The sequence below is a fragment of the Cydia strobilella genome, chromosome 3, assembly GCF_947568885.1.
Source record: "Cydia strobilella chromosome 3, ilCydStro3.1, whole genome shotgun sequence".
NCBI lineage: Eukaryota > Metazoa > Arthropoda > Insecta > Lepidoptera > Tortricidae > Cydia > Cydia strobilella.
Window position 1 is genome coordinate 15128824 of NC_086043.1, and position 18680 is coordinate 15147503.

The following is an 18680-nucleotide window of genomic DNA, read 5'->3' on the forward strand; positions in this document are numbered from 1 at the left end:
CCAATTTGTGAAGCCCATCCACACTCGTGCGCGAATCGCGGCGCGAAGCCGCCGTGAAGTTTGCGAGTGTGGAGTAATACGTCAACGTCGCGACATGTTCTCTCCGTGAAGTCGCGCCGCGATTCACGCACATAGTCTGGAGGGGCCTTTAAATTTATAGCGCGCTCCAGAATATGCGGCACGAGTGTGGAGGGCCCTTATGGTGATATTTGAGCGCTCTAAATTAAAAAAAAAATCCTGCAAACGCGACTACTAGCGTGAAGTCCGCTCCAGACTACGCGCCGTGATTCGCGCATGAGTGTGGAGGGCCCTATAGAAGTTTGACGTTTAAAATAACACTTTCACTGCGTGTGCTATCAAAATCGTTGCAGGCTTATGTTGGTCAGATGGATTGGGCATAAGTGGTGGGCGGAACTTGATTTGATTTATTGATTAAAAATACATAAGCATTACAGATCATGTCCAAGTCGCTTACATACTAAGTTAAAAAATAAAAAAAAAATAAAAAAAATGACAGAACGGGATAGTCTAAAGTGTGGAGAGTCCTTTATGTATCTTTCAGAAGGAGTAGCAAGAAACCAACTCGTCAGTAAACTGTCAGTAAAGATATTCTGAAGAAGAAAAATACACTCATCGGTTGTCAATGTTTTGTCAGTGTCAAATGAGTACTGTCAATTGTCATACGTCAGATATATTGTTTACCACGTGCGTTTTCTATCTTTCCGAACCGATTTACTAAAACGTGGTTTAATTTGCAAGGTAAATTTGCATGATAACCCGTTGTCTATAATAGGAAAATGCCGAAATCCAAAAGAGATAAAAAAGGTATATATTAATTTACTGTGTATTTCTTGACTGTTAGCAACCTGCAATTTTTTGGATTCCAGTAAATAATAAATTATACTTCCGTTTACATTACAGTATCCCTTACAAAAACAAACAAAAAAGGACTTCAGCTAAAACAGAAAACTATAGAAGAAATAAGAAATAGCTTGACGAAATATGAGCACATATTTCTGTTTACTGTGGATAACATGAGAAATGCCAAACTCAAAGATTTACGTCACGAATGGAAGGACTCTAGATTCTTTTTCGGCAAAAACAAAGTAATGGCTATAGCTCTTGGTAGGACTAAAAGTGATGAAGCTGAAGATCAGCTGAATTTGGTAAGATTTTTATGTGCATCATTGTTTTTTCATAGAAGTGCGCCAAATTGTCTAAAATAACTAATAATCAGTCGTCTGGAAATCCATTGGTATCATATTATGTTATGGGGCAATTATTCATGATGTTCTGGGTGGTTTATGCAACATACTCACTCTGAGCACGTGTAATAAAGTGTTCTGGCTACTAGTGAATATAAAACTTCCTTCTTAGTCCCAATGTCCTTTTAAAAGGACAAAATCAATTCGAATTTTGAACTATATTGGAATAAAAGCAGGTTCCCAATTCAAAACTGCAGAAATGACTCCTGGGACTTAGGAGGATATTAATGAGTTTTGTATTTGCAGCTATCAAAAAAAATAAAAGGCCAATGTGGCCTCCTAATGACAAACAGAGATGTGGTAGATGTTCTGCAGTGGTTCAATGACTTCAGTGAGGCCGAGTATGCGCGGTCGGGTTTTGTAGCCACTGAAGATGTGATTCTACCCCAGGGGCCTTTAGAAGATTTCTCTCACACCATTGAGCCCCATTTGAGGAAACTAGGACTGCCAACCTCCCTCGAGAGAGGTGTTGTTACTCTTATTAAGGAATATCAGGTATGATAGTCTATTAGTATTATTAGCTCCACTTGCACCATCCCACTAATCCGGGGTTAACCCGTTAACCCAGTGTCAAATTGTACTCGTTACCATGGTAACTCCAGGTTTAACTGGTTAACCTCGGGTTAGTGAATGGTGCAAGTGGCCCTTAGACAGCTTATGTGATAAGATTAGTTTACTGAGCGAGCATATTATATCCCTGTTCCAGCAAAAATACTTTTTTATGTCTATTCAGCTGTCCTGCTGTTTTCTGCTACAGGTTACATTTCTCAACCAATTCTCGTAAATTTTAGTAAGCAGGATTGCTATGGAATTTGTTTAGTCCTTTCAGTTTATGGAAATTTTTCAAATTGAGCGAGCTCGGCCGAGGCACGTCTACACTGGCCGTTTTGTTTGCGAGGAAATTGCCTCGCACGTATATTCGCTCTGTGACGACACGGCTATTGCATAGTCGATAACATGGAGTCACAATAAAAAAACTTTGGATATAACTGTTTACTAGTTAGCTTTATGAGCTGTGTAGACCTTGTCTCCCATGGTATTGTTATTTTGAAAAATTTCCATAAACTAAAAGGACTAAACACCCCCATCCCGTGCGCCCGCCCGCCCGCTGCCGCCGAGGCAGGTCTACAGTCTACACTGGCCGTTTTGTGTGCAAGGAAATTGCCTCGCGCGTATGTTTGCTCGGTGTGCTAATTATTAATATCAAATGTGCAAACTTGAAACATTATAATTTTAAATGGAATGCAGTTTTGTTATTCTTCAGAGTAAATAAAAAAAAAGATTTGGATAAACTTGAAATTAAGTTTCTGTAAAAAATTTAATAAAACCTTTATTATAATGGATATCAAAAATATATTTTGGTTCTACACAGAATGGTGAAAGATATCAATCTCCACATGCACTTTAACACCTTCACAGTAAAGTCAGATTAGATATTAGTAAGCCCAAAAACTGCTGTTATTTGCCTATTTTGTAAGTACATGTATTTTTTTTCAGGTTTGCAAAAAAGGTGGCGTCCTAACGCCAGAGCAGGCCAGTATATTGAAGCTACTTGGTAAGCAAATAGCGGAATTTAAAGTCACCATAAAGTGCCATTGGTCCAAAGGCAAGGGATTCCACAAAGATATTGATGGTCTTAGTGATAACGAAGAAGATGACAAGGAGGAAGATGGGAATGAAGATGAGGAGATGGAAGAGGATGAAACATAAATGTTTCGTAAGAACCTGTTTGATTTTCCAATATACACCTAGTTGCTATATGATGATCTTTGTTATTTTAAAGCCAAACCCCTATACTTTTCTATAAAAGGCAAAGTGTAATAAAGTTTGTGACAAAAAATTTCATTTTTGGCATAAGCTTTTATTGTTGACTGTACTTATCTTTCCACAGGCAACTAATACTCATCGAGACAATTCTAACAACCCCAAACACAATTAGGTGGCGTTGTTTTATTTTATCACAGAGTTCCTATGGCCATCTCCTGTCTGTCTCCATTATTTATTTTTATTTATTTATTTATACTTTATTGCACATAAAATAAGTACAAACGGTGGACTTAATGCCTTAAGGCATTCTCTACCAGTCAACCACTGGCAGGCCTCCGTCACTCGCTCAAGGCCACGCGCTATATGCCTACCGCTCGGCGTATCGTCGACGATACAACCGACAGAGGGCCGCCGACCGCCCGCCTGAGCGCTCGCACCGCACGTTTCCCGCGCTTACACTTCGAAATGCCAAAACCACGTAATTATTGTTCAGTAGTCAAAAAACAAAGAAAAGTTTGTCGTTTTTTTCATTGCCGAGCGACGAAGAAAGGTGAAAATACTAATTTTAAATCTATCTTTTTGAATTTTGTCACCATTTATTTCTTTGAACATGATTAGGTAAATCGTAAATTAAGGAGTTTTTCGAGTCAGGTATTATTGTTTTTAAATATGCGATTGACAAATAAAAAATGTGGTTGACATTCGTTTTATTTAGGGATGTACCGACTAGTCGGGAAAGCCGACTATCCGGCCACATTTGTAGTCGGCGATTAGTCGGCGACTAGTCGGCCAAAATGGCCGATTAGTCGGCCTTTTATTAGTTACAGAAAAACAGGACAAACTAAATAAACAGCAAATACATTTGATAAAATTTCCATTTTATTCAATGAAATTAATTATACTTTATACCTGTTAAGGATGCATACGAATATTGTTATTCATATTATTATATTAAATTCATGTGTAGGGAGTAAATAGATAGATTTATTTGTTTCTTAAAGAAAAAGACACAGTACTTTATACAAATAGATAAAACAAAATGCTTTCACGAAAAGATCTTCAACTTAAAATTGAAAGAGCAAAAATAACAACTTATGAAGTAAAATATGAAATAAAAGATAAAATGTTACAAATAAACAATGTGATGTGACTCACAAAAAGAGGTATTGCCGAAATATGACACAAGTATGTATGTCGTCGCAGTCCATTCAATATTATGTAGTTGGTTGCAATTACAAACGTTTTATTACAGTGCCTATGTAATTTTTATTATTTGAGGCGCGCGGGTCTCTTAAGGAAAGTCTATTTTGCTCAAAATGCTCAAATGGCAATTGGCTTATCTATGCATAAAGCTTGTATTTCAAGGAAATATTTTTATTCGAATATTTAATTTTGATGCCGTAATATCTTGTAGCATATGCATATGCACATGTTGACATGAACATGCGGGTCTCTTAAGGAAAGTCTATTTTGCTCAAAATGCTCAAATGGCAATTGGCTTATTTATGCATAAAGCTTGTATTTGAAGGAAATATTTTTTATTCGAATATTTAATTTTGATGCCGTAATATCTTGTAGCATATGCATATGCACATGTTCACATGAACATTTTCCTTGGTTAAATTGTCATTTAATTGCTTAAAATGTGAAATAAAATGCATTAAAATTACGCGCAAAAAGCTAAAACGATGAAAAGAACAAGAAAATTGTTTTACAAATGCATCCTAACTTAGACATAGCTGCTGCAGTGACCATCTGAATGTAAACTTTAAAGAGAAATAATGATTTATGAATTTGGCCGACTAGCCGACTAGTCGGTACATCACTAGTTTTATTACAATAATCATCATAGGTACAACCCTAGCGCATTCTTACGATGACGCGTTGGCACGTGACTCGCACGGCGGGCAACGTAGTCTCGACTCTTTGTGCGCGTACTTATGGTACATTTTTTCTCGTCCTGAGAAGCAGGTATTATTATTAAGATTTTGTAGGCTATTATAGCGTAGGTATTTTCGCTTTTGTATGGGAATGATGTATCTGTTACGTAGTAACTATTTATTAATCTGTGCCACTGGGCCAAAAAGAGACGTTTGTTGGTGCAGGCTTTGTACTGTATTTGAAAATAATTAAACGATATCACTACCTACTATTTACAAATTAAATACTAATTATATACCTATTATATTTAAATCATAAACTTAAACATATGCATAAACATTTACATAAATATTATCAGATCAGCTTGATGGTACCATATTGCATTGGCACCCGACTTACATTATTCGGTATGCAAATTTTCGGCTTGATTGGAAACTGGCAAGTGGGTCATATGTAACTTGCAAGATTTGATTACATACAGACAGACAGACGAAGGGACAGGTGAAACTAAAAAAACCGGCCAAGTGCGAGTCGGACTCGCGTTCCAAGGGTTCCGTACATTACACAATTTAAACAATGTATTTTTTTATATATTAAACGTGAGTGAAATGTCTTTAAAAAACACGTAGGGATTGGATTAAAAACTAAGTAATTAAGTCCGACTCACGCTTGACTGCACATTTCTAATAGGTTTTCCTGTGATCTATAGGTAAAGATCTATTTTGTGTATTTTTTTTCAAAATTTTAGACCCAGTAGTTTCGGAGATAAAGGGGGGGGAATGGTCATTTTTTGCCTACTTTCTTGAATAACTTCTCAACTGTTTATCCTAAAATTATAAAAAAAATATATTTGAGATTCTCATAATGAGCTCTTTCATTTGATATGTAACACGATATAGTTTGAAAAACTTGATTTTTTAGTTTTCTCATTTACCCCCCAAAAGTGGCCCCCGTGTTTAAAATTTATTTGATTACGTTACATGTCCGTCTTTGGGTCACAAACTTACATATGTATACCAAATTTCAACGTAATTGTTCCAGTAGTTACGGAGAAAATAGGCTGTGACAGACGGACAGACAGACAGACGCACGAGTGATCCAATAAGGGTTCCGTTTTTTTCCTTTTGAGGTACGGAAACCTAAAAATACAAAAGCTTGTAAAAGATACAAACAAATAGTATGACATCAAACATTTATTCAGCAAATAGGCCACAGGGGCACTTTTACATGTCAATTTTTACAAACAGTAAAATTAACCCAAAAAAAAAAGAAAAACAAACAATTACATAAATATAAATGTAACGTAACGTCACGTTCGAAACGTCAGGCCATAAATAAACGTAAGTTTGTACGCGATTAAGTCCCGTTTTAGTTTTAAATTATAAATATTTTTTTCAGTTATAAATTTCATACGAGTTGGTCGAGTTGTCTCAAACTCTAGTGGCGCCATCTACAATTAGCTTTCAGCCGCCTTCCCCATTGTACAATAGTAAACCTAGTAGCTTTCTGGTAAACCAGCCCATGTGGTCACCGACTCTGCGCGTCGCCTTTCTTGGCTTCTTGATAATAAGAGTTTTGAATGATTCACGGTTAGTTTCACTAGACTTATATTGACCGGGATATAGACCGTGATTACCTTTTGTATTATTTGTGAGCTCCCGATATTTCGACGCAGTTACATGCATCATGTTCACGGGTGACTGAAGATAGCGGGTGGGTGTCAAAGTTGTGTAGACAGTGCTCTGTCTACCCTCATTCTTGCGCGTCGGCTGCGTTCACTTTCAACGTTACCAACGGTCGCATTCACACTTGTTGGTCCGGTCGCGTTCACACTCGTTGGTCTGTCCAAACACACTACACTCACGGTGTCACTACGCGTGTTTGATTCGGATATCACTGGTTTTTTACACAAACAAATCACAATCAATTTCTTGATAATAACACTTGATATTCTTGATAACACTCATTAACATTATATCAGATCAAATTATATTAGATCTAACTTCTTTAAACTCTAACGGCAAAATGGCCGCACTAAAATATTATGCAAACCTTTGTCTCATCGAAATGTCAAACCACAGATAATATCTTATTTAAACTTCGCGACACTGTCGAACCGATTCGACTTCGGTCGGATCGACTGTCGCGACAAGGGCAAGTACAGTGTACCATATATTATACTACTTTTTGACTTACATACTAACAGCAACACGGACTATAACCATTGCAATAAGGTTTACGAATGATCAATAGTATATGGCGCTAGCGAGCTCAATATTGAGTGCGTTCTTGCGTCATCAAATTAAAGTTTAAGCGAGTCGGTGTTGCCAAGTTCAGGTCCATGAATAAATTGAGGCGGAGCCAAGCGCGCCGCGGTAAATTATGCATCGCACTGCCATACAACGTCGTGTATGTACCACGTACGTGTAACGTGGTGGAAAGAAAACATATTTGAGAAATATGCCTCAGAAAGTTATGCTCGCGAAGCGAATAATGAGCTGTTAAGGCGGTTCCCTGAGCCAGAAGGCGAAAAATCTCCTTATATGATCCTGTTTTTCTAAGAGGCGTTGATATTCGTAGACGTGGAAAAAATATATGTAGTTCTTGACTATATTATCTTTAACTTTAATATCATAGCTTCCGATACACGAATTATGACATGACACTTCGCTCGATACAATTAATTCCCAAAGTAACCTCTAACTCGGACTTTTAATCCAACTTTACTCGGTTATTTATTATGTGGTACTATAAATAAAAAAAGAAGAAAAAACAATTTTAACTTAAATAATAATTTTATAGCTTTCGAATTTCGATATTGTAGGGTAACGCTTTTAAAATTAATAAAAATCGACAAAATTCGATCATGGTGAATTCCCATTTGGCCCTACCGGGCACTGATGGGAATAGGCGCTTCATACATTAATCATTCCCAATTGTCTCTGCCTCATGTATGGCGGCAATCACAAGGGGCCGGGGACAAATGGGAATTCACCGTTAATACCTAGCGCTAGACAATAATCGTTCGCAGTGCGTCCAGTGAAGCTGTGGAATGAGCTGCCTGTTTCGCTCAGACAGGCACAATCGGTTGCGTCGCTCAACGAGAGGTTAAAGAAGCTCTGGTTATCTGACTGATCAATTTGTCTATATTTCTATTGTACAGTTGTTTTATATTTTTCTACTTCTTTCCAATTTTTAGTGTACTTTCCTCATTCCTTTTTGTGTAATATGTGTTTATCCTATAAATTTTGTATGTATTTATATATCCTTTGTCTTTCTGGTACCTTGTTGTACATTTTCACTCTCTCCTTTCATCTGTTCAAAGGTTAACTGGAAGAGATGCCTTAAAGCTTAAAGGGATAAGTTCGCCTTTGTACATTCTTACAAGTTGTATGTTATTTTTAATGTCTTTTTGTACAATAAAGAGTTTACTTCTACTACTATTACAATATTGATGGAGTTGGCAACTTAGCATTCGTGCCTCGCTTGCTGAAAAATCCGGTTTAGGTACCTACAGAGGGCCTACCGCGAACACAGAAGTTTGCAAATTGTGGGCATCTTTCTGTCACTCTACTTACGCCTTAATCGGAGTAAACGAAAAAGTTGCCCGCTTTTTGCGAACTTCCGTGTTCGCGGTAGGCCCTCTGATTAATTTTCCACATATTTTTGCAATCCGAGGCAGACGTAGCAGTCAGTTGGTGATATGTCTTCAAATAATATGTATAATGTTTCACATAACTACATATAATTACATTTTACATGATTTTCCTCAAAACCAAATTCTAATTCAAAATAAAACACACTAGGTATACTAAAATGTTTATTAAAATAATCACAGACACAACAATAAATTATCTATTTAGCTTTAAAAGAAAAATACCAAATTCTAATCAGACAAAACATTATAAAACAATTTTCATGAACTTATATAGCAAGAGAGTAGTTATAATAATCCTAAGTCAACTAAAAATTCGTGGCGTCCAACTAGCCGTTTCACTAAACGTGGCTAAACGCTGGTGTCACCGCGTGCAATTAATTCATAGAAAATAAATATAAGGGCAAAACAAGGGCGGCGATAACGCCAAGACGCTAGAGCGATTTGCTATTTTTACGACACGAATACTTTGTTGACTTTCTTTCTCTTCATAACACTGTAATAGTACCTACAAAAAATAATGACTAATAATTATCTATAAAACATGTCAAATACAAATCATAAAAGGGCTATGCCCTGGCATTTGTTATGGAGGTTTTGAGTTTGTAATCTAAACAAGAAAACTTAATCATACATACAAATAAGTAATCACAGTACAAAAATAAAGCATAGCATCATCAATCGACGACATCACAGCATACAACGATCAGCAAACCAAAACTCATAACATGACCCTAGACTTAAATCTACAAATTCATGATACGTTACGTACAATCAATCATGGAACCATACCAGTCTTTGTAAATTATATTTTAAACTAAAACTACGTGTCTATAGACGCACTATTGAATATGAAAGCAAATCGTACGTTATAACTAAAGCCTAGTGCTCGGGTATCTGTTACAAGTGAACCTATTCATAAAAGCTGTCATTATTAATAAGTAGCAGCGACAGCAAGCAACGGATGCCACTGAACAAGTCGGGACATAATATTCTAGCATCAGAATTAAGCTAGTCAGGAGACCGCACCATTCGCGTACTGGCGTCACGAACTCGAGATCACCTTGTAGGTTGTATCACAGCATTTAAGAACGCACTAGTCAAACATAAACTAATCGTGTTTCCAATTTTAAATTGTTAGTTTGATGTCTTATGAAACTTATGTCGTGGGGTATTTTTATTTATAACTTAGCATAGTTGCACCATGATAGATTATATTATTGCAGTCGGTAAGTATCTAACTCAGTCGTATTGATAGACAATAATAAAAATTAAATTTATTTACCTCCGTTGTTTTAGAAGTAATTTGTGTACCTACAATCAACACTATACACGTCATGGGTACTGTACACGTCATCTCAGTTCTATAAATTTCGCACGAAGGTTGAAGGTCTTTATTGTTTACTTGTGTATGGTATTCTTTTAGTTTTATAAATATCTTTTGTTAACTGTGCCGTCATTGGCAAATAAATTGACCTATAATAAGTTACATGTCATTATTAGAAATAAATAGTACATTATAATCTGCTATTTTTGTACCGATAATCTTTGATAATATTATAAGTCTCGTGTTTTTCTTTACGGCGATAGATCCCACATCGTGTTATGGCGCATATCGAACGTTGATAAGTCACTCAATGACCTAACGCCGTCCCGTCCATCGTCCATGGCCTGACGCAAGGCTAATCTCAAAGTGCTGCATTGCATGTGAGGATACTTAGAGGTTATATCCACTAATACCACATACCACATTATATCATTGACTCGACTCGACCAACGTTTTATTCTTAATTCCACTATAATGTCTCTAAGATACAAGAAGTTTTATTTTAGAATAACTAATTTATACCGGAATAAACAAGTTAATCGAGCTGATACTTTAGGTCGAACTCTCTTTTTTGTATAATTTGCGCAATATCGGCGTCTTCTCTTTCTTTTGGCTATGCTTAGGAAAGAGACACAACACAAATATTTGGGCAAACACGATCAAGTGAATTCGAACTTACGGCGCCTATATACTTCGCCGTAGGTATTTACGTACATCCATCTCTGTCTCATATATTTTGCGTTCTTGGGATAAGAGATATTCATCACGAATATTTAGGCCAATGCAGCGAAGTGTGTAATGTAAGAGAGAGATAATTTGATTTAATAAAAACATTTCTTAACAAAATTTTAAATCATAGCACCTTAACTTCCCGACACGCAAATTATCACAAAAGTTTTTGATATATCAAACCTAGTTACACATGTAGATAGTTAAGCCCGTCACAGACGGAGCGATAATATATCGGCAGATAACGTAAGATACCGACAGATATCTTAGTATCGCTAAGCACCACACGCCAACAATATCAAAATATATAACGCTCTCTGTCTAGCACCTACATTGTGAGAGAGACGAAATATACCAAAATATATCGTAATATTCCGAGCTAATAACATCTTAAGGTACCTTAAGATGCCTTGCGATAAGATATCGTAAGATACCAAAATATATACTACAGCTTCGTGTGTGGATTCTGTCAAATAGTACGTAAAATATATCGTAAGATACCGTATCTTACGGTATCTGCCGATTGAAATTATACTACTTTAGACAAATAATAGTCAACCTTAGATTTCAAATAGTGATCGCTTAAAAATGGTGTATGACGACAGAGCTTGGTGCATTCCATATTCACCTAAATACTTTAACCTTTAAGGCTAAAGCCTCTAAGGCTCGGCCAAACACAAGGCGCGACGCAGCGCCGCGGTCGCGCGGCACGACCGCCGCCCATGCTAACAGGTTGGCGACGTCAAACAGACTGCGTCCCGGTGGCGGCGGCATCGCGCCCCGCTTCTGCCGCGCCCCGCGCCCCGCGCCCCGCGCCCCGCGCCCCGCGCCCCGCGCCCCGCGCCCCGCGCCCCGCGCCCCGCGCCCCGCGCCCCGCGCCCCGCGCCCCGCGCCCCGCGCCGCGCGGACGCGGCGGCACGCTGGGTCACATCAGTCGGACGTGAATGAGAAACGTTCCGTGCGCGCATGCTGCTGTATCGGGCGTGTTGAGAGCGCGAGGCCGGCGCGATCCGCGCGCGACCTGTTTGAACAGGCATCACGCGGCGCGGACGCGGCGTTGCGTCGCGCCTTGTGTTTTGCCGAGCCTTTAGAACGCCAAAAACATCTAAAGTCGTCGTAAGTAGTTGTGCTACCAGCGCCTAGATTGTAATTAATACTTTCAAGTAGTTTCTTGACGTTGTTGGCTCAGTGTATTATGCCTCGTGTAAAGGGCCTGGGCTGGAGGCATGTATATGTATAGTGTAGTGTAGTGTTGCTCGGTGACTAGTTAGTGTTGACTTGTGGCGCGGGCGGCGCCGGCACGTCGAGCGCGGGGAGCGGCTCGCGCCAGAACACGGTCTGCGAGAACTCGTCGCTCGGCTCGCACAGCGCCGGCGGGAACACCTGGTCCACGAGCACCGACATGTGGGAGTACCTGCCACATACAAATATACTGCTTTACTTACCTGCTAGCGAACACTTTAAAAGAGGAGATTGATTGTGGAAGAAGGGTGCGCTCTAAGAAGAAGTGCCCCCGAGTTTGACAGCCGAGCTAGATATAGCCGTCATATGTTTTGTAGTAACTGAATTGCCAATCAACTTTAGACAGCCAAAGCTAGCTGTGAAATTCGAGACGTTTTTTTTTAGGCTTTACATTTTCTCTACCATTGATCACTCTTGGCTTGTGTAATAAGGTACTCTTAATCCACAACTTAGAGCCCCCGCAAATTGGAAAAATCGTAGATCCCTTCGACTACTGTGCAAGTTACGCTAAAGTGGTTAACCTTTTTAAATCCTTTATGGAGAGAAAAAATCTATGCAAATTTCTTTGTTCGATATGCGCAGGAACCAGTGAAAAATGTGCTACCTCGGTTTAAATTAATTCGAATTAAATTGTGCATGCCGTCATGTTCGTGAGATTAAAATAGAATTATTGATTCATGATGACAAAAAATGTAGATTGCGGGGATTCAAATGCAAACGTAAGACTGGCAAGATTTATAATTCATAGACAAGTAAATGCTGAAACTTAAGACAGGCTAGGAATAATCGACCATCAGTTGCTTGCGAGCAGTTTATTGCATGTTGAAGAATGTCAACTGCCAAGTGTCACCTTGCGAGTTTAACATATTGAGAATAAGATAGAAAAAATGCTATTTATTTGTGATACTGTAATTGATATACCTGAAAAAAAAGCAAGTCAAGGCATTGAAAGGTTCATGTTTGCAGTCATACTTCTCAAATGTACATTTCGGCAACAAAGATTTGAAAGAAGATAGCAATTTCACGCAAAACACTGTTGGAAGGAGGTTCAATTTCTGGCTAATTTTATTGTTCTCCTATGCTGTTACTACTATTACAAAACTGGCATCAGTCATTGCAATATTTGTAAGGTAGCTAACTATAATTTTCTACATCGGTCAAATGAGATAGGTATTTTTCCCCCACATAAACGACGATGATTTAGTACCCAGTAACTATTTCTACAATTCAAATTGACAACACAATGGCCTTATGATAACTTATGACATGACGCATGAAGTATTCACGGCACTGAAAACACATTTTAGCTGCTGATATTGCCAATGTGGAACATTTTGGTGGAACACAGATTCAATCGATCCATCCGAAATGAATACCATGATTGTCTGGAACAGACTTTGAATGTCCAATAATGACTGTGCCTTTTGAGTTATGTTCAAAAATTGTTGTTGTCAGTGTATCCATTTTTATTATTTCATTAATTATCAGGAACAGAAAAAATAACCCTTTACCGCATACGATGCCATATAATTATGGCAGTTATAATATTCAACTCTATTGATAGCTATTAAAGTTCAATATATTAAACAAATATTTTTTATGACATAAAGGGGTTAAATTTTCATTTTTATATTTTTGGAAAGACAACAACAATTGCACAATTACAATAAATCTAAATATGCCGATAATGTGAATTAGTGATACCATAACAGAATTTGAACCCCATCACCGAAGACAGAGACAAAAGGAAGACGGAAAGTCTATGTTTCGATGTTTTAAGATTTTGAGATCACATGGTGGTTGGTAAATAATTAGTTCTCACATGTGGTAACTTGGTTAGTAATAAAATATAACGCAAAGTATTGCTATTCTATAAATCTATTGCTATTTTTTACTTTTTATTATTGACGCGCATTTTAAAACATTTTTTAGCTTCACGTAGTAATTAGTTTGGTTATATTGTACTTCGGGATATTTGTCTTTGTATTTTTTTTTTCACATGTGAGTGATAATTATGCTGCCTGAAGACAGAACAGATGACTTGTCGATGATAACTGTTTGTTATTGGTCAGTACTGAGCAATGGAGTTATCGATTTTTACCCCAATCAACTAGAAGTATTCACACTCTGTTTATACAGCGTGGAAAAAATCTATAGGCCTTGGAGGGAAAGTGCCTTAAAAACCTTAAGTTAGCTTATTTTACTTAAAAGAAACATTCTTTTATTTTTTTAAAGCAACAAAACTGTATTCAAGGATTTTTTAAATTTGCTTGTCTCGCCCGAGAATCGAACCGACTAAAAAATCCAAAAAAATAAAGACTCGGTTTTTTATTCTACTAATCGATACAACATTAGGTCTTACACTCGTCTGTCGTACAAAATATCCATAAAATCGAATATTTACTAAGAATATTTTTAGACAAGCAAAATTGAAAAAAAAGAGATATAAAGTAAAATAAAGCTAACTAAGCTAAGTAAAATGAGCTAACTTAAGGTTTTAAGGCACTTTCCCTCCAGGGCCCATAATTTTTTTACACCTGTATTCTTTGATATTTTACAGTTTGATAAAGTAGAGTAAATTGCTGAAAAAATTAAGTACCCTACATTATCCTTCTGCAAAATATCAAAGATTATTGTCGAGGCGTAGTTGATTGATTGGACGGTACGGTATTATGACGTTAGGAAGTATTTCGTATGGAGATGAGGTGCGGCGGCGGCGGTGACAAGCCCTTACGTCATGCCATACGGCTTACCATTGCGTTGTTTGTGCGCCACTATTTACTTTAACTAAGGTTATTTGAGTTTGGGCTAGCTTATTACAACTTTATCACATTTTTGTGGCGGGAAGAAATCATCGACCATGTCACTTTGCACGTTGTAGCTGAAATAAAAATATACTTCTTTATTACAATGTGGAAGTACGGAGTGTTAGTGAATGGTGAGCTGTGTGAGTCACTAGGCAGGGCCCCGCCTTGCACATTGTTAAAGCCTTAGGCTGTTAAATGCGATTTCGTAAGGTCAGTTAGGTTTCGAGGTACTTACGTCGATTGGAATGTCTGCGTCAGCTCGTGTTTGAGCTCTCCTTTGTAGTTGATGGTGAATATTCTCACGATAGGAATACCGACGGCCTGGTACGCGCACACATCCTAAAACATGCAAAACATTAGTATTAATGGTATGAAATGTGAAAAAAATAATACAAAATGATGACACCTAATAAGCTACTGCCCTAAATCAAACTACATGTAACCAAGAGACAGTGCCGGATTAAGCCAGCGCGGGGCCTGTAGGAAATTCTATCATGGGGCCCATGGATTGTTTTAATTTTGCCGAACGAAGGGAACGAAGTCAAACTTAGGTTTTTTACGGCCACAATAGGTGCGCGGGGCCCCCTAAAGGCATTTACTATTTTTGCCACGTGGCTAATCCACCACTGCCAAGAGAATCATCTACTTGGCTAGTTAGGTGTATATGGTCAATGACTCGGCTAAAACAATGGAATTAGCCACGTCTGAAGTGGTCAAAATTATAGTAATGAACAAAAGAGAAATGGTTTGTGTAAAATGTATATATGAGATAAAAAGAGAATCTGATAAGTAAGGTGTGATATTTACGTTGACCCTGTTGCCGTAGCCGGCGTAGAAGGGGTTGGAGCCCTGCGGGAAGAGCGCCTTGATGTCGGCGAGGCACTGGATCTTGAACTCCTCGGGCTTCTTCTCGATCACCTCGCGGTGGAAGGCGCGCAGCAGCGACGTGGGGTTCAGCAGCAGCGGCCCGTCCGGCAAGCACGTCTCGCCTTGCCGGATCGAGCGCAGGTACTCGCGCGTCACCTGATCAATACCACACGGTAATACGGTTCAATCTTCAACACATGTTACATTTTATAACTAAATCTTGTTAAATAAATATAAAATGAGCAATTTATCACAATAAATTGAAAACTTAAAAAAATATATGGGAATAATAAATAAATACAAGACTTCAGTTTCAAACAAAAATTAACTTCCATATAGGAAGAAAATAATGATCCCTTTCGATTCCTTACATATTATTTAAAAAAATATTGTACGGCAACAATATACATAAACGCAATATTTCACCGACAAAATAGCAATTTCCTTGTTTTCCACGGCTTCTAAACAATAACGACGTTTCATGCTGACGTCACGATGTAATGCCAGTTTGTTAGAAGCGTTTCGTCAGTAAAGTGCGGGTGCCAGACTTTGACCATCATTTGTGACTTTTGTATTGCTTTAAGACAATGGGTCCCACAAATACATTTGATCCTCTAAACAAACCTGATCAACTGATACCAGTGATACGAGTACCATTAATAAAAAAATTGTGGAATACCCTATTAAGTAATAACGCAAATTATCCATTGATTGTATTAGCGCCACTTGCACCATCCCACTAACCTAGGATTAACTAGTTAAACCTGGAGTTACCATGGTAACCAGTACAATTTGACACTGGGTTAACGGTTTAACCGCTTAACCCCGGGTTAGTGTGATGGTACAAATGGCCCTAAGAAAAGTAACCCGTAGTTAGGGACTACAGCTCAACCAATTCAAGAGTTCTAGAACCAATTGTTGTTTATGAATTTGGAACCTTCTATTACTTAGTAAAAGTACAAAATACAATTTTGACTACTGTTCAATACAATGTACACAAGTAGTAAGCTTACTCTAGCCTGTCCGATGGCTCTCGCGGACAGATACAGCAGTTGGTAGCCATTATTCTTGATTTTGGTGAACAGCTGTGCCACGCCCGACTGCGCCCAGTCCTTGCCCACGAGCGGGAAGATGTGTCCCAGCACGTCAGACCTGAAAAATGAGTGTTTTAAATCACAACAGAAGCCACAAAAGGTGGTTTTCCACCTGTCCAATGTCATTGCGTCTCACTCTCTCATTAAGCAAAATGTGAGACGTAAGAGACATTGGACAAAGATGGACCACCCTTATATAGTTGGCAGTTTCCAACTGTGCGTTTCTCCAGAAACTTCCTGCCTCGCACAGATAAACTGTGGAATCAACTATCGCCTGCGGTATTTCCGAACCGATACGGCCTTCAAACCTTCGAGAAAAGAGCGTACTCCCATTTTAAAGGCCGGCAACGCACTTGCAACCCCTCTGGTGTTGCAGGTGTCCATGGATGACGGTAATCGCTTACCATCAGTTGCGTAAGGCAAAACACAGCAGGACGGTACAATGTAAACTAACACTCTGTAACTGACAAGCAAAAATCAGAAAAAGTTGGGGAAACTCGATGAGTAATCCTTCACTCACTTAATCACTTAACTTCGAGTCGTGATCGTAAACTACAATATGAGGCATGAAAAATTGTTCGAACGTAAGGTATGTAGCGTGACCGATCCCTGTAGAAAGCCAGCTATTATGCTTCGCTTAAATGTCTAGATCATATTAATCATTTTCATCAGTCTTTCTGTTTAGTACAGTTCGAAAGAGACTAGTTTATCGTGTACACGTTGTATTTTCAGCGGATACGACAATACAAATGCCGACTTTTAATTCAGTTGCGTGTGCGCTGCCATTTAAATATGGAATGTAACTGCTATAAAGAAGGTTTGAATTACCTTGACTCTATTCCCACGAACCTGACTCCTGTGAACCGTACATAACTGTAATATTCGCATCCCAGATAGGTATAGATACTGAGCACTTACTTGCTGATAGTTCCGTCGATATCAGAGATCACGATCTTGTCATCACGGTACACTGCAGGTTGCAGCGCGTGGGGCCCTGGTAGGTTTTATTTAATACGGCGCAAAAAGAGTGGAAGTGTCGTAGCTTACGTGTTGCACTTAGTTAGTTAGTGCTTCAGGGCATTTTTCGCAACTCTACAACTATTGTGCCTATTTTGCGTGAAACGAGGTAGCGCTACTCTAACCACAACAGCTCCTCCATAAAGCCTAACAATGTTTTCAGGTTGCTAACTGCCTCTTTTAGTGTGCACGGAGTTCCTAGGTATTTGTTCCTGTATACTTCTACGTGTTGCACTTACACAACTTACAGTTCTATTACAAGGCCCTCATGAAACCCGGCTTGTAATGATATTACCGGGTACTTACTTGGTGATGGTGCCGTCGATATCAGAGATGACGATCTTGTCATCGTAACGCCAACGGAACACGTTGCACTTGCAGCGCGTGGTGCCCTGGTAGGCGGTCGTGACGCTGAACACCATCTCGTTCATGCCCTCGCGAAGGTTGAGCTTTTTCTGTCAAAAACATGTCAGCTTTTAGATCAACTTCATAATTTATAAAGTCCTGATTGAGTTAAATCTTTAAAAGGTGTTTTTTGTCTATATGTATAGTTCTCAAAAACTCTCTAACAATATTTTTTTAACTCTATAGCTGCCATATTACGAAGGTTAGGTTTCATTCTGGAAAAATAAAACTCCATTTCACCTTCTAACCAATCTAGGCAAAAGCATTTATATTAAAATAAAACTAAGTTCGGACATATTAACTTCATAATACTTATAATAGTGCAGGTACTATAATAATACCTCACTCAAATCTAATAAAGTTTTTAAGATAAAAGTGGAGGACCTGCGCGAAATCGCCTTTTCATACAAACGTAATCCTCATTTTCCTCTCTGGATATTAACATTATTGAAAATATTTTGACACAGTTTGTTGTAATCAATCACATAATAAAATATGACATTGATGAATCAAGGCGGTTTGTTTACAGAGGACCTACCGGGAAACGCGAATCCGAAATTTCGCTATCTGCCTCTTTATCGTTTGAATATGCAAGAGTGACAGAGATGTTAGATAACGAAAATT

General features: G+C 38.4%; 2 protein-coding genes across 6 annotated transcripts in view; one reads left to right on the forward strand and one right to left on the reverse strand.

The window, feature by feature from the left end:
• The first annotated feature begins 664 nt into the window (after positions 1-664).
• On the forward strand, positions 665-3025 carry LOC134755948 (mRNA turnover protein 4 homolog). The gene is made up of 4 exons (XM_063692653.1): positions 665-825; positions 922-1166; positions 1512-1760; positions 2763-3025. The coding sequence occupies exons 1-4, from the start codon at positions 798-800 to the stop codon at positions 2973-2975; spliced, it is 735 nt and encodes a 244-aa protein (XP_063548723.1). The 5' UTR covers positions 665-797; the 3' UTR covers positions 2976-3025.
• An 8493-nt stretch (positions 3026-11518) lies between these two features.
• Positions 11519-18680, reverse strand: part of LOC134755949 (phosphatidate phosphatase LPIN2) — a 48286-nt gene continuing 41124 nt past the window's right edge. For 2 of the 5 annotated variants that reach the window (XM_063692655.1, XM_063692654.1), the window contains exons 13-17: positions 17958-18106; positions 16554-16692; positions 15481-15696; positions 14909-15012; positions 11519-12038 (exon numbers count right to left, since the gene is read on the reverse strand). In XM_063692655.1, coding sequence (XP_063548725.1) covers positions 11888-12038; positions 14909-15012; positions 15481-15696; positions 16554-16692; positions 17958-18106 — 759 coding nt within the window. In that variant the 3' untranslated portion in view covers positions 11519-11887. Of the gene's footprint in view, positions 12039-14499; positions 14748-14908; positions 15013-15480; positions 15697-16553; positions 16693-17957; positions 18107-18680 lie in introns of those variants that run through there. The other 3 variants (XR_010129090.1, XM_063692657.1, XM_063692656.1) reach the window with 3 other exon arrangements.

Excerpts from the sequence above, each read along its gene's own strand:
- LOC134755948 (XM_063692653.1), top strand. The coding sequence starts at position 798 with ATGCCGAAATCCAAAAGAGATAAAAAAG. Across the intron at positions 1,167-1,511 it reads CTGAAGATCAGCTGAATTTG|CTATCAAAAAAAATAAAAGG; the intron begins GTAAGATTTTTA and ends TTGTATTTGCAG. Across the intron at positions 1,761-2,762 it reads CTCTTATTAAGGAATATCAG|GTTTGCAAAAAAGGTGGCGT; the intron begins GTATGATAGTCT and ends ATTTTTTTTCAG.